Raw genomic sequence first — 16117 nt, forward strand, 5'->3', positions numbered from 1 at the left:
AATCACGCCAAGCTTAAGCAACATGAGTCTGACAATCATGCTAGCAAAAACGTCCTAGGTCTGGCAACCATGTTTGGGTTTAGCATGGCTGCTAGATCCAACCGTCTTGAGTTCGACATTTAAAAAAAGGTGCATGAGTCCGGCATGGTTGTCAAGCTCATACTAAGAATCAAAAAATAAAAAAAAAATAATAATAGTGCAAAAACTAATCTAAATCTATATTTTAAAATTTTAATGATGAATTAACTAGTTTTATTAGAGTAGAAAAGAAGGGAATAAGTTACAATTAACACTCTCAAGCTTGTTTTTTGTTGTTTAAGCATAGTTATTAGACCCGGTCTGGCATGGCGGGTCAACTTGGAACTCGAGTGACCTAGTAGAACCCAATAATTTTATTTTTTTTAAATATGTTTTTTTCCCATTAGCTAGAGACCATTTTTTTCATCATTTTCAGCTAATCATTAACCCATATCAAAATTCATTATATAAATACTAGAAAAATATTTTATTTTTGCAATGTAAGATTTAAAGCCCATTAACAATCACACTTTATGTTTGAAAGAAAAAAAATATATTTTTTCAATGTAGAATAAAAAACCTCTTTTGATTTAAATTCTCAAATTTAATATGATAAGATAATATCTTTTTCAATATGAAATAAAAAAAAACATTTTAAAATAGTCTTTTAGTTTATATTCACATGAATTATTTTTTAATTTTTTTCATATGAAATATTAAAATCTTAATTTTAAAAAAAAATTCCGGGCTGATCCACACCAAACCAGCCCCAAAAAAATATCAGACCCGCGCCTAAGTTCGATAACCACTTTAGATCCAAGCGTTTTGAGTTTGATAATCATGTTCAGGGTCAAACCTAAGCATGGGTTGTCATGGTTGCAGACCCATGCACGTACTAGATTCAGACGCTTGGGTTTGCCCTAGTTTGGATTCTAATTATTTAAAATATTTTTTATATTTTAAAAAAATAATATTAATACTCTACGTAGCGTGTAAGAGTACGCTAATCATATCTATTTAACGTATAAGAATCATATCTATTTGATTCTGGAAAGACAAATGCTCGTTAACTTTCGAACTTCGCATTAACACCGTATTCATGACAAGACCTGTCAAGGAGATAAAAAGGAGTTCATCTTTGAATCAGAGGCAAGAAAGGAGGTAGTTCGTTCATCCTTGAACTGTAAACAGTGAAGCCATTAAACTAACTTCAAGTACAACGGCTCCACTTGATGAGGTACAAGCCTAGACTGTCCAGCTAGCTGGGTTCGTGCATCTTTGATTCCATAGCAGCCAAGTGTACATTTACTTGTTTAGGCAAGCACAGCTGTAAACACACTGATAAAATCTCTCCTCCTCCTCCTCCTCTTCTCACGCCGTTCTGAAACGTTTTATCCGTCCACTTACATGCCATTGCCAGTCATGTAAAATCCAATCAGCTGAAAACTTAAAATCTTCCGCTGTCAGCTTTTGATGTGGATATATACCACTGTAGATTCACTTCTTTAATGTAAAAAACGTTTTAAATTGTTTTTATTTCAAATTATTTTTAAATTGTTTCAGATGATGAATATGAATGAGGTTTTGAAGGGCTATACGTGGTGCATGGTGGCCTACATGCATGTATGTATACCCAGGTGTGTATTGGTTGATGACAGCAGGTTTGTCATGGTGAGCTAGCCAACTAGCTAGGTCTACGTAGCTAGTAGGTCCAGGCATAGACTTGGCTGCATCTAACACGATCACTGTAGTCAACTTATATATGCTAGTTGCTTTAAAATTTCGTTACTCATCGATCAAGAATTCAGCAAATTTTTACGTTTGGTTGCCTAAATTATTGAAATGGCCAACTGGGCAGTTGTGCGTTAACTTTTATGTGATTTAAAGTTGATTTATTTTTGTATTTTTTAAAAAAATAATTTTTTTTATTTTCAATTATTTTTTATTTTTATATTATTTTAATGTATCAATGTTACAAATATTTTTTTAAAAAATAAAAAAAAATCATTTCAATATAAATTTTAAAAAAATTATATTAAACAATAATTACTATCACAACAATGAATTAATGAGCTCTTAATATTGTTCATTTGCCTCCTTTTAACCAGACTTATTAATTTAATTTATTAACTAAAATTGACAAAAAAAAAATCAAGTTCGTGAATCATTTAAAAAATCATCTTAAACTCCAAGGGATTATTAGTTTTTTATATTTTATTTTCTAGATTTAAATAGTGAAGTTGGATCTTTTTTATTGAATTATTTTGAATGCATTATTTTGATATTGCTCGAGAGATGAATATTCATCTTCGATTAGCATGCAAGCTGGTTTGAAAATATCCTGTAACAACGTTGAATGAAAAAATCGCATTAATATGATAGGAAGTGTGCTTAATTTCATGAGTAAAAATAAAACAACAGTCATTCATTAGAAGGAGATTTATCATGTATTTGTTTTTAAAGTGTTTTCTGTTTTAAAATGATGAAAAATAATTTTAAAAATAATATTAAATAAAATAATAAAAAGAATGCTTTGGTTGTGAGATAAGATATTGGAAAGAGTTGTGACGGACGGGGTCCAATGAGCCTCTTCTGTTTAGTGGCATGCATGATGGTAAACCCAATGCAATATTTTCAGGAGGAAAAGGCCAGGAATTATTCTAAACGTAATTATTGAATGATTAATTTCATTAATTATACATGCCAATCTACTTAATTGAAGCCACTGTATGATACCTGCTCCTACCTTCTTCTCGGCTTCATCACAATAACCTTTCAGACCATTGGTTAAGGTCGCATGATGTTTTTCCAGTACTGCTTTACTGGTGTTTTAACGGTTAATTATAAAAAATCATCTCTTCAGCCTGTTGCTTTGTTTCGTGCTTGCCAGCACCCTAGTTTTGTACTGGAATCAATTTTTTAATTTTATGTTATCTTAGCTTGTTTTTGATGTTGTGATTGTTTTCTCAATTACGAGTCTAAAGAGTGAATTTAAAAAAAAAAATACTTTTAAATACATAATTAGAGTAAAACACAACCGAGATCACACAGCAGCACATAAACAAGCATATCCTCGGACTATATCATAACACACACACACACATGTATTTTTATGTAAAAAAAAAAAAAAGGTGGACGTGTCTTGTGAGTTCCTTACCTTGGAGGAGACAAGATGCCCCTATGTTCATGGGGCATGCATATGTGAAAACATGGCCTAGAGATACTGCTGTGTTTGCTTGTGCGGTCATTCTTTAATGTTTCGCAGCGTTGGACTGTACAATATACATGCTTTCACATTCATGAGATTTATATATATATATATTTGTCAACTCATCGAATTGCTGGTGTATAGCTGTTTATTCGAGCAGTACTGGATTTGTTCTCTGTCACCCCATGGAATTCCCTGGATTCTAATCCAATAAAAGATTCCGAGAAAAATAAATAAAATAAATAAATGTAGGGAATGTATCAATTCCTATTAAATGACTTCTACGATGTACAGGCAAACTCACCATCATGAGCTTTAGATGGTGTCCAATGATAAGAGCTTGGGATCAAGAAATTAGCTTCCTTTATAATCTCAGGTTCGAGCCCTACATTGCTCATATAATGGTCACTAGAAGCTTACATGGTCGTTAACTTCAGGACTCGTGGAATTAGTCGAGATACACACAAGCTGGTCCGAACACCCACATTAAACTAAAAAATAAAAAGAAACTCACTATCATGAAAGATACGTTACTGAATAACTTTACGCTTGTATTTGTATCTCAACTTCTGTATTTATTTTTAAAGATTATATAGTTTAAATATTATAAATTTTAAAATCATAATCATTCATTTTAAAACTTTAAGAGGTTAGAGCGTAAATTAATTCAGATATATATATATAAAAGCCACCAAATGACGAGATTGGATTTGAGTTGTGCCACTGTAGTCTTTAAAATGGTGGCCACTCTACATTCATTTCTGGGCTCTTTCTCTCTGCATATTTTCAGCTTTTGTTCTAACACGGTGTTATTAAGCTTGGCATGCTCAGGTGGGTCATCCACGGACCTATATTAAATTTACAAAAAATAAATGAAAGTTTACTCCTTCAAACATGAATAATTTGATAAATCAATATATAATCTGATTTACCATGAAATCCTAGTTTGACTTTATTTTTTAAAAACAATATTATTTTAAACCAACGAGCAATATAGATGAATTCAAAAAACTTTCTAAAATATAAGCTTAAAAATCCCTTTGAATTTATATGAGTGATGTGGATACAATGCATCGATCCTTTTGTAAGTCTGGAAGATTCAACCTGGCTTCCAATTCCTTGCAGTATATATTAAGACTAAAATGCAAAAATAAATAAATATATAAAGAGTAGATAAGTTCAAAACTAGTCGAGGAGGGGTACCCCATGATTGACAGCCAGCAATGCTAGGCCCCATGAACGCAAAGTACTTGTCCCTTTCCTAAGGCTTTAGTACCTTTTATGCAAAGAAGCTTTCAGAGACAGTTAAGAGGACACGTGGGCTCATCTTTCTGCTCTATTTAAATGAAAATTTGGCTGTCGTTATGCTGGCTTTTTCATTGAATTTTGAATTTTTTTTTTTTTCTTAACTTTTTTTCATATATTATTGTTAAGAAAAAATTTAAAATAAATAAAAATATTATTTTAATATATTTTTCAAATAAAAAAATTTTAAAAAATAACATTAACCATAATTCCAAACATGTTATAAATAATAGATACTGAGTATCTAGAAGTTTGTGCTACACTATGAGCCTTCTAATTTTTTTAATCATAAAATATATCAAAAAAATATAAATATTAACCACAATTCCAAACATGTTATAAATAATAGATATGGGTGTCTATAGGTTTGTGCTACGTTGTAAGCCTGCTAATTTTTTTAATCATAAAATATATATAAAAAAATATAAATATTCTAAAATATATATATAAGATTTTAGTAATTAACTCGAGATAAAAAAAAAAAAAAAACCAGGTCAAACCTTGTATACTTATTGAATTCATGACCCGGTATATGATATCATAATGACTTTGTTGAAAAAAAAGTAAAAAACAAATACTAATTTTCAACTAATGTAGTGATGCTGGATGAAATAAAAAATTAGCTAAGCCAACTTGTTCTAACCCTGAGAACTTATATCATGAATCACGAGGCTGGATGATAGCATAAAAGATAAATTCAAAAACAAATTCTTAACCAATTAAAATAATTAAAGATAAACTTAAAAAAAAAAGAGAGAAGATTTGAAAATAATAAGAACTAAATTTGACAAAAAAATCAAATCATAAGGATGGCATCAATAAACAATTTCAATTAAGAAAAATGATAGTAAAAACTAGAAATAACAATCGAAAAAATAATGATCAAAATTGATATAAAAATAAAATATTAATAGATGAATTTTAAAAAACAAAGTTAACTCAATAAATTATCAAAGACCAGATATATTGCCATAAAAAAATGAGAAATTAATTTGACTCAACATACAAATATTCACATATATTTTTTTTTCAAAGGCAAACATATTTCTCTAGCTAGGAGCGGAGAGAGGAAAGAGAGAGAAAGAAAAAAAAAAATGATCACATTTTGATTGATAGTATTTTGACTGCGCAGACTTCACTATCATAATGGAGTGGTAAGGCAAATCAAACATTGTCATAAATAATGTTATTCAAATATGTCTTAGCACCGCACACACCATCTTAAAAGCACGGGTAGTACTTGTTTGGTGTCGAGTGGTAAGCTTGCCGGCCACTTTTTAACACAAATAATATCACTAAAAGACTAAATTACAAGCGACACCTCACAAGAATAACATAAAAATCATAGTAAAATAACTAAAATGTTTTTATATCTAAAACTATGAGATATTATTTTATCAAGAGTATTTAAATAATCATGGAGCACAAAAAAAATTAAAAACCCCATAAAGGCCCATGACATGAGAAAATTTTTTTTTGGGGTAAATTAGCAGTTATATTTTGTATCAAAGAAAGAAAAAGACCATCAAATCCTTTGATTTCCTTTAATGGCTAATACATCTCATAGAAAATAACTTTCAATCAAGACCCCGTTTGTGAGTGCTCTCTAAAAGGAGGTTTGTGAATATATTTTGTTTAAAAATTTCATTTTTTCTATGTTTATTTTTTAAAATATAATATTATTTTAAAATAAAAAATATTTTTAAAAACAACTATAACTACTTTATTTCATAAACTAAGTAAATTTACCTTTTAAGAGTTAAAAAGCAATCTTATCATCTCGTTTTTACCCTGTTCATCAACTGCGAGCTCTGGTTTCATGTGTGAAGTAATCAAACTTGAATATTATTTTATCAACAAATCATTTATATCCTTTTCACACAGTTTCCGCTTAAATTAAATTGAAATTAATTACAACATCTACATACATGCCTTTAAGACTAGAACAAGGCACTGTTACATCTTACACTCGTAATTAAGGGATGTTATTGAAATTAAATTTGACGGGAAGTTTGACATGGCATTTAATCACATTGACGGAAAGTTCGAAAATATTTTAATTTTAAAGCTGAGAGAGAGGTATTGCATGTTTATAGATTTTCAACCCAGAAACGGCTCTCTGTTAGATTTTGTTCATCCAGCTGTGATCTCATGATGATGATAGGAGCACTAGAATGCAGAAAAAAAGCTCACTGTCTGTCGAACATCGTCTGCCTCCTTCGAATAAAGCAAGCATAGTGTTAATCTCCCTCGTGCTGCTAAGTTAGCCCGTGACCCCTTTGCTGAAAAACAAGATCGCCATCTGATTCCGTGATCTCGATGTCTATGGAACTTGATTAATCATGAATGATAGCATCAGGTTAAAAAAATAGGTTTAATGGTCGGATTTAGTCATCCCTTTCTTATTAACTCTCTAAATTTCATGCTTCCAAGATTGTTTCGGAAAAAATCTTAATCTCAACTAAAATACAAGTTTCTTCAAGAATATGTTTTTTGTTTTATTATTATTAATAACGTGGATGTTTGAGATAGTTTATGTGTATTTTAATTAATGTTATGAATTTTAAAATAAATAATTATATAAATTTTTAATATTTTTATATTAAAAAATTGAGAATGGAAAGTATATTGCAAGTACTCTTGCATGTGAATGAATCATCAATATTTTGAGCAGTAATTAAGCAAGCCTTAATTCTAAAGCAACGGTTTACAATATAGTGCCAAGCAGCAAGTACAAGAAAAAACATAAAAACTAATCATTAAATCCTTAATTTCTTCTTTGCAAAGAACACTAAACCGGCAATTAAAACAATCCATTTTTTTTAAAATACATAGTAGAAGAAAAACGAGCTGCGAGGATGAAACAGGCTTATTCATTATACTAGTAGAGTCAGATTTCAAGATGGATTTTACTCCAAAAAAAGTCCCTCGTAAAGAAAATAATTCCAGAGCTTTGATCGCAACTAGAATCTTAGTTTCATTTGAATTTTTTATCCCAACAAGAGTAGAGAAAAAACCTAACACCGGACCTTAATTTGTGATCGCGAAGAACCCCTCCGATACCAGCTGGACAAGGCTGCCGGTTGAGAGAAGTCATGATCCACATTCCATTTCAGCGTATAAGAATCCGAAGGAGACCATGAGATTATAACTCTAGCACTCTTGATATCAGAAAACATGATCCATATCCATTAACAGAGATTAATAAACCAATTAAGAGCATAATGAAAGAAACCAGAAAATAAATCATCGATCCGCAGACGTAGCAGTCATGCAATGTAAAAGATATGCACCCATCCCAGTGTTTTCCTTCCGATTTGAAATTTAAATGACAGTAAAAACAAAATCCACTCATAGCCTATACCGACACATAGAGCTGGATTCCAGCCTTTTTAAACTTTAATTACTCCATGCCTAACAATGATGGTTACCTAGAGAGTTTATTGATTGATTGGTGCGTGTTATGATAGCACGTATATACATGATCCATACGTACGCATGGTTCAACTGCAACTATAAATAGCAGAAAGGAACTCTTCCTTGCAAGCTTCACACGCGTGTCTACATGTAATTAAGACGACTCTTTTTGTGCAAGCCATGCTTCATTTCATGGTCATTTAGCTCGAAAGCTGTATCCCTAACACACTCGATGAAATGGGCTACTGTTGCTGTTGTGCGAGAAAAGGGAGATCATGATCTTGATGTTCCTCAATCTTTTCATCAATTAAGATGGAAGGGAAGGGTGGTTGGCGGGCTTGATTTTTTGTGAAATATTGAAAAGGAAACCATAACAAATCGTGATTTATTAGCTCAGGGAATGTATATGGGCAACGTGAAGTATCTGTCAACTTCGGAAAGCAAACACGATTGACATTCTTCTTCTCGCACGCTTTCTGCAAGGAGAAGAAGGGGCTTTGATAACTGGGGTGCGGGTGGTTAACATGTAGCTCTCTCTCTGTCTAAATCCATGTCATCTAAGTCTAAAAACTACGTGCAAGTTAGCTTCAAAGTAATTAGGTTTGTTGATTACTTCAAGTTTTTTTTTAAATTTTAATTAAAATAATATCATTTCAATTAAAAAAACTAAAACAACACAGAAGTACTCTAACCTTAGATTAATTCCAATAACTTTAGTATTCATTGAAGTCCCATCCCAATTAATTTATCATCCCAATTTGACAAAGTTTTAGGTTAAAATAATAATAATAATAAAGTATTTGCATTATTGGCAGGATTAGATAAGAGAAGAATCAACAATGCATGCAAAATCGGTGTGGATGCTTGCTTGTGTGCCCCTAACCGAAGGCATCAGTGGCTAACAACGCATTATCCTAAATTCTTGCAATTTATAGGGTTGGTGGCTGCTCCAAAGTGTCACCTTGAAATTAAATGAAGTGATTAATATTATTCACTAATGAATAACATTTATTTGCTCCAAAGTGTCAAAGGCATTGAATCGTGTCAGCTAATGATCATCTTGCCTTATGTATTGTTAAATTCCGATGGTTCCTATAGATTTTGTTAGCTGCGTTCCATAATTTTTACTTTTATTTGTTTTAAAATATTTTTAAAAAATTTAATTATTTTAATATGCTAATATTAAAAATAATTTTTTTTAAAAAAATTATTATTTAATTTTTTTTTTAAAAAAATATTTTAAAAATAACCGTATCACAACACCAATTAAAACACTTATAATATTTTTGATTTTATGTTTAAAAAATATTTTTCATATTTTTTTTAAAAATAATTTTTTTTATAATTTTAGATTATTTAATGTACTAATATTATAAATAAATTTTAAAAAATAAAAAATATAATTTTTTTCGTAAATTGGATTAATTTTTATGTAATGTAAAAAGAATGATGCTAGGATATTACAAGCATTTTTTTTTCAATCATTAAAAGGGATGTTTTCTTGGCAAATTTTACTGGCTGAGAAGACAACATTAGTAAGAGAATATTGGATTATTATATTTTTACTGTACTTTAATTTGATTTTATCCAAACCCTGGTCAAATTAAATTAAAACAAGTAAAATCTTGATGGATATCTGAAATTTGCTTTAAAATTAATTAAAAAAATTATTGAAGTGAATTGTTCCGAGCAAATTTCTATTTTTCAGGATCCACAAGCAAACGACGGCGTTTTACCACCTTCTCATCTTAAAAACTACACGTCGTCCTATGCAACTCCCGCCCAGGCATCAACTCCAGCATTTCAAAACACTCTCTCTCCAAAGGATTTTTGTCAGGGCCCGTCGGGACTTAGTACTAATGATGGGTTCCAAAACAGGTACCTGAAAAATCTCCAGTTTTTGACAATAAACTATTTATGTAATTCAGAGGCAGCTGCAGCAGTGACATTTTTGTTGTTGTTTAAGGTGGAGGGAGTAGAGTTGATTTATGGTCAGAAATCATTGCTGAAGAAGAAGGAGGGGGAGGAAGACAATCACTTCAACAACAACAACAGCAACCCATTTACCAAAGGAGGAGAAGACAAACAACACCCCAAAATCAAATAACGTCACAAGACGCCAACTTGTAATGTTAAATGATAAAAAACTCTTAACTTTATTACTGTTTCTTGCCTGTGTTCGTGTAAAGATTTGAGCTTTTTGTGTTTTTGTTTCTGGGTTTTGAAGGAAACAGTTGGAATTGAAGGACAAGGATATTAGAGTGAGTTTTGGTGGCGGTGGCGGTGGTCGTGCCACTAAACGTGTCAGTTGGAATCGTTCACTTTCTACCAGGTTAATTCAGCTGAATTCAATTCCCTGTTTTTAATTAATTCTAAGTTGTGGGTTTTGCTTGTTGATTGTGGTTCGGTTTGATCTTTAAGTGGGCGGGTTTTCATTTGATTAGTTGGTGATTGTAATGAAAGCTTTCAACTTTTGGGTGCATCTCACTTTCACCAAGTTAATTAATTCGTTTCAATGGAATTCATGTTCTGGTTTATGCTTGTTAATTGTGTTCCTGTTTGGTTTCTAATTGGTGGGTTTTGTGTTTTGTTTGTTTGTTTCAGTTTGACTAGTTGGTGATTGTGGTGAAACCTTTGAACTTTTGGATTTTTCTCATTTGTGTGTGTTGCACTTTTCAGTTTTCAAGGGGTTGATTAATAGTGATAATAATAATTATACAAAAACTAAGAGATAAACAAAAGAAGAGTTATATGGATTTTCGTAGGATACGAGAAATGATAAAAACAAGAAAAAAATTCAAGCCATTTGATGACTTGATGTGAGATCACCTAATGCGAGGGAAATCCATGGCCAGTGCATTTTCAGCCTTTGAGAATGGAGATGCACTCATATAACCTATAATTTTTTTTTTCTCAAACTTATTAAGGATGCCCCTTTTGTTTTCTTTCTTTCTTTCTTTCCTTTTCCTTTCCTTTCCTTTTTATTTTTCTTTTTTATTTTGATTCTGCTTTTCCTATGGGATTATTTTGTGCTTGAATCAGAGGGAGGATAAGTATAGCTGTTGCTGCCTGTGTGGACAATCAGCCTCAACAAAAACAGGCTAGAAAAAGGGGAAAACCACCTGTTCCAAAAGTATATCATTATTACTTTTTCCTGCTTCTTCTCTTATGTGTTGTTATTACTATGCTGGTTTCTTCTAGACTTGCACTTGCTCTTTCTAGTTTCTAGAACCAAGTAATCTTTATTTCCCTCCGTTCTGGTTCCTTGTAATTTTCGCGCTTTAATTCCTGGTGTTTGAAGGGAAAAGCAGTGCAACCTCCCAATTTTGAGAAAGAAAAGCAATACTTTGAAGAGGTCGATGCGTTCGAGTTGCTGGAGGAGAGCCCATCTCCCAAAAACTCTATTACATGGGCCACTGGCAATGAAACTGATGCAGTTGTTATACCACATATGTCATCAAGATTAGAGAAATGGCTAATTGCTAAGAAGTTAAATTATAGTTGTGAGCCTTCTAGTACACTGTCGAAGATATTAGAAACTCCAACCATGCCTCCCTTGGGACCTATGAGTGGCGATGATTTCAGCATTGTTGATGTGATAACTCCAGAAAAAGCTGTTTTTGAAACTAATTCGAAACTGCATTCTGTCCATAGCAGAATTAGATCATATTTACCTAGTAAAGGTGTCCTTGAAAGGAATTCTCTTGCACAAAAGAGCAGTTCTATGTTTGTGGGCCGTGAGGGTTGTGAAGACATTGAGGGTGCAGTTAAGAAACTGTCCTTAGCTTCAACATCTTCTTTATCAGATCATGACTATGTGGATCCAGTTACTGCGCTATTGGCAGTCTGTGGACAGTCAGTTCCATCAACATTGCTGGAAGTATTCTCCAAATACTGGTTTGTTCCTTTTCCCATTATGCTGCTGCTCTTTTCCCCTACAAGAACTCTTACATTTGCATATTGTTTTGACTCACAATAATTTTTTTAAGAAAACAATGCATTCTGGTTCAAACCTTCAGTTTTTTATATTTGTATGTTTTTCCAACCAAATTTCCTTTTCAAAATAGGCAGTTATTTTATCTGGATGATGTCTGCAGCTGTTTTTGATCCAAGGTTGACTTTCATAAAAAAATTTCTTACTTTGCGATGGAAAGTTTATATAAAAAATTCATGATTGATTAGTTCATAATTTTATTTAAACTGTATCTTAGTTCGTTCTATCATTAGTTTCATCTGTTGAAAAAAGAAACAGAAGCTTTCTTCAACTTTGTCCTGGAATCAATAACTTGCGGTGTGTTCTGTAGGAAGTTGTATTGTTGCTATTCTGCATTCACTGAACCGCAAATACTGTATTGTTGATGTTCAATCTAATGCTTTAGTTTATGGATACAATTTATAATCAGCATCTGCCCTTTAAGAACTTTTAAAGATTTGTTGGCTGTGGCTTTTGAAAGATGAAAGTATGACTTTTGAGAATAGAAGTGTCACATATTGTTGTTAGATTTGTCTCCTTTAGTGTTTTAGGTTCAGGGAATTTTCTTGGTCATGGCATGCTTATTGACTGGAGGTGGTTCATATCATTTATGTGATTGATCGTTGTGTAATAACTGCATCCCTAAAGTCAGTAATTCACGCATATTAGCCTGCCAGACTTTCAGTCATATAACTTATCTTTGCTGATTTATTTAACTTGAGCTCTTTCATCCTTAAAACTGATAAGGAATAAAACTTTATTTATCCAGTGAACCAGAGAATATTGTCAAAGTCGGTGAAGGAACTTATGGAGAAGCATTTAAAGCTGGTAATACTGTCTGTAAAATAGTTCCTATTGATGGAGACTTACTGGTAAATGGAGAAGTACAGAAGGTATGGAACAGTAACATCTCTAGTTCTAACTTTTCTGTGAAATTTCTCATGATCATTGTGATAGGCAGAGTTGTATTCATTGTTATCATATTGAAACTTTCTTCATGGAGTATTATTACTGAAACGTTTGATTTGCCGTGCTCCAGAGATCAGAAGAATTGCTTGAGGAGGCTATCCTTTCTCGAACTCTCAACAATCTCAGATCCCATGATGCTGATTTTGACAATTCTTGCACAACCTTCATTGAAACTCTAGAGTATGTTCAAAGTACTATTACATTTTCTCTGCTACTTGGTATCTTCGCAAAACAATAATCAATTATAGGTTGCTTTCATTTTAGTATGTTCAGTAGGCTTACATTCTGGTTGAAAAAATGTTCAATGGGTTATGGTTTTTGGGCTTTGCTTTGCAAATTGAGTTGAGCTATAGCATTTGGCTATAAACTAGTAGACTGATACGCCAAGGGTTGACTCAACTTATGAATAAATGAAATTCATCTCACATTAAATGACATATCTTCTGTAGTCTTAAGCTTTTTACTTTTTAGATTTTCTGCAGTAGGTCATATCTAATGATCTCTTTTATTTGCAGCTTAAGAGTTTGCCAAGGTCCTTATGACCCTGCCTTGGTTAAAGCATGGGAATACTGGGATGAAAAACATGGTTCTGAAAATGATCATCCTAAGGAGTTTCCGGAGAAACAGGTTTAGCATTGGGCCTTTATAGACATAACTGACTGTTTCTTTCAAAGATACATCCACTTCTAGCACACACAATATGCATGCATGTTTTAAATGTAAATATGTTTAAATTGAATTGGCTGAAGTTGCAAAATCCCCACATGACATTGACGCTGCAAGTTTCCAGAGTAATGTTTATAGGTTTGCTTCCCATGTCTAATTAATTTGTGCAGTGCTATGTGGTGTTTGTGCTACAACATGGCGGGAAAGACCTTGAAAGCTTTGTGCTCTTAAACTTTGATGAAGCACAGAGTTTATTGGTTCAGGTAATTGTGCACGTTTTATTTTAGCATTTTTAGTCAATTCTTCACTGAGCTGCTGCCACCTTCAATGTTTACTGTGTCTATCATGCTTTTGCAGGTTACTGCTGGCTTAGCTGTTGCAGAAGCTGCATATGAATTTGAGCACCGGGACCTGCACTGGTTTGTTGATTCTGCAATCAAATAATATCATGTTTTTTCTTGAGAGCTGATTTAGGACCTGTTTTGTTGCAGGGGAAACATTCTTTTGCGTCGAAATGAATCTGCTACTGTGCAGTTTATCCTGGAGGGGAAGAAAATGATTTTCAGAACTTCAGGATTATTGATATCAATAATTGATTTTACTCTTTCCAGAATTAACACAGGTGAGTGTTCTTTAATTTCTCTTATGTTATCCACATAAATGCTAGATTTATACTTGATTCATGATAAACTAACAGACTTTTATTTACACAGGTCAAGATATACTCTTCCTGGACCTAACCTCAGAGTCTCAGACCCTTATCTCTTTAAGGGTCCGAAAGGAGATAGACAGGCAAGAACCACAATACAAGTTGTAGGCAATGCTTATGTCATAATATTGGCTGATTGAATTCTAACATCATGTGCAGGCAGAAACATATAGGAAGATGAAAGAAGTAACTGAAGACTTCTGGGAAGGAAGGTAATATTTCTGATAGCTTTTCTTTCTTATACGCATAAGAGGAACATGCTGGTCCTGTTACTGTACTTCATTTACATCACAAGGAGTTAGATTTGGAAAAGTTAAAATCGATGCCATTTCTGCTGAACATAACCACAGCCTATTCATGTAAAATGTACTCAACCGCAACGCAGATTATTTCCAGATATGTGGCATGTGTGGTTGCACCTATCATTTGACACCCTTTGGAGATATGCATTCAAGTCATTTTTACCACTATATTTGTTTGTCCATACGCTATCAGGGTGTCCTGGTTTCAAACACTGGGAAAGACAACTTGTTTCTTTTGTTTTCTCGTACTTGTTCAGGGGCTTTTCTTGTAGGTTTTTTTTTTTTTTAAAAAAAAATCTTTTCTTGATTTCAAAACTTCATCTTTGGTTATTGGAAAGATATTATGACTGTTTTGTCTCATTTTCTACAGCTTCCCCAAGACAAATGTGTTGTGGTTGCTATACTTGGTGGACATACTGCTCCTGAAGAAATCTTTTGTAAGTGTCTCTTTTTCTAGAAACTATAAAATGAATTATATTCTTGATTTATCAAATTCTCCACGTTTTGTTCCTTTCACTGTTTGTTGTCCTTAATTTTTAATAAAAGCACCTCCTAACAGTGTGTAGTGCGGACAGGGCTGCAAAAGAATTTTCATTTATGGAAAGCTAACACAAATGATGTTGCATTCTAATCTGAATACAACCATTTCAACTGTAACGGTTAGAGAAAATCTCTTGTCTGCTCCACTTACTATTGATTTGACTGCAGGATCGCTCTTCAAAAAATGAGAGGGATTTGCGCTCGTTCAAAAAGCGTCTCAGCAAGTATAATTCAGCTAAGGAAGCTATTATTTCGGATCCTTTCTTCAGCAACTTGCTTGTTGTGTGAATAAATTGCTTACAAGTGGATACTTATTTAGGACGATTACTCCTTTATTGTATGTTCTAGGGGGGCTAGGTTAGAAAATCATGTAAAAGGAATTGGAAGAAGGCATATCCAATCACAGCTTGTTAAAGTAGAACATAGATGCTAGTTATGACTCACAACTAGCATCTTGTGACGGTGCAGTGTACGACTAACAAAGTTGTTGCAAAACTCCATTGCCGCTAACAAAGGAAATGAGAGTTCATGTCATGTATTTGAAGTTCACAAAGTGGATGCCATGTGAGGCTGTCTAGTGTTTATAGTTAACATATGCATCTCTCTAGAGCCTTTTATTTTAACAGAGCATATCATCAAATGTTGCAGTCTAGTTGGTAAACTGAAGGCTCTCTCTCTCTCTCGATTTATAGTTTTAAGGAACTACCTGCTACCTTCTCCTTAGCTTTTGGACCAGCAAATTACACCACACAAGATCGTTGCTCTATCAGCTTTTACTGACTTTAAATCCTCTTTTGTTCTCCCCTTCTTTAATCGTGGAAGAATATGTTCATTGGATGCCCAAAAGTAACAGCTGGGAAGAGAATGGAAAGAAATTCAAAGATGAGATGCACTCCTTTCTATCCCTCTGACCAGAAATCTGCGTGGGATGCTCCAAAAGGTACACACACAACATGATGAATGTCATCAAGTATCACCCTTTAGCCTTTACCTTAAATCTCTGATTCTAT

At 32.8% G+C, this 16117-nt stretch overlaps 1 protein-coding gene across 1 annotated transcript; it reads left to right on the plus strand.

Moving 5' to 3' along the window:
* The first annotated feature begins 9724 nt into the window (after positions 1–9724).
* On the plus strand, positions 9725–15660 carry LOC118034947 (serine/threonine-protein kinase haspin homolog). The gene is given in 16 exon segments (XM_035040404.2): positions 9725–9826; positions 9915–10074; positions 10176–10280; positions 10991–11081; positions 11250–11845; positions 12691–12814; positions 12961–13070; positions 13406–13517; positions 13727–13819; positions 13914–13975; positions 14048–14178; positions 14270–14298; positions 14301–14348; positions 14425–14477; positions 14938–15004; positions 15276–15660. Coding segments are annotated over 16 exon segments (1920 nt in total). The 5' UTR covers positions 9725–9807; the 3' UTR covers positions 15396–15660.
* The last annotated feature ends 457 nt before the right edge of the window (positions 15661–16117 follow it).

This window comes from Populus alba, chromosome 5 (genome assembly GCF_005239225.2).
Source record: "Populus alba chromosome 5, ASM523922v2, whole genome shotgun sequence".
Classification (NCBI taxonomy): Eukaryota; Viridiplantae; Streptophyta; class Magnoliopsida; order Malpighiales; family Salicaceae; genus Populus; species Populus alba.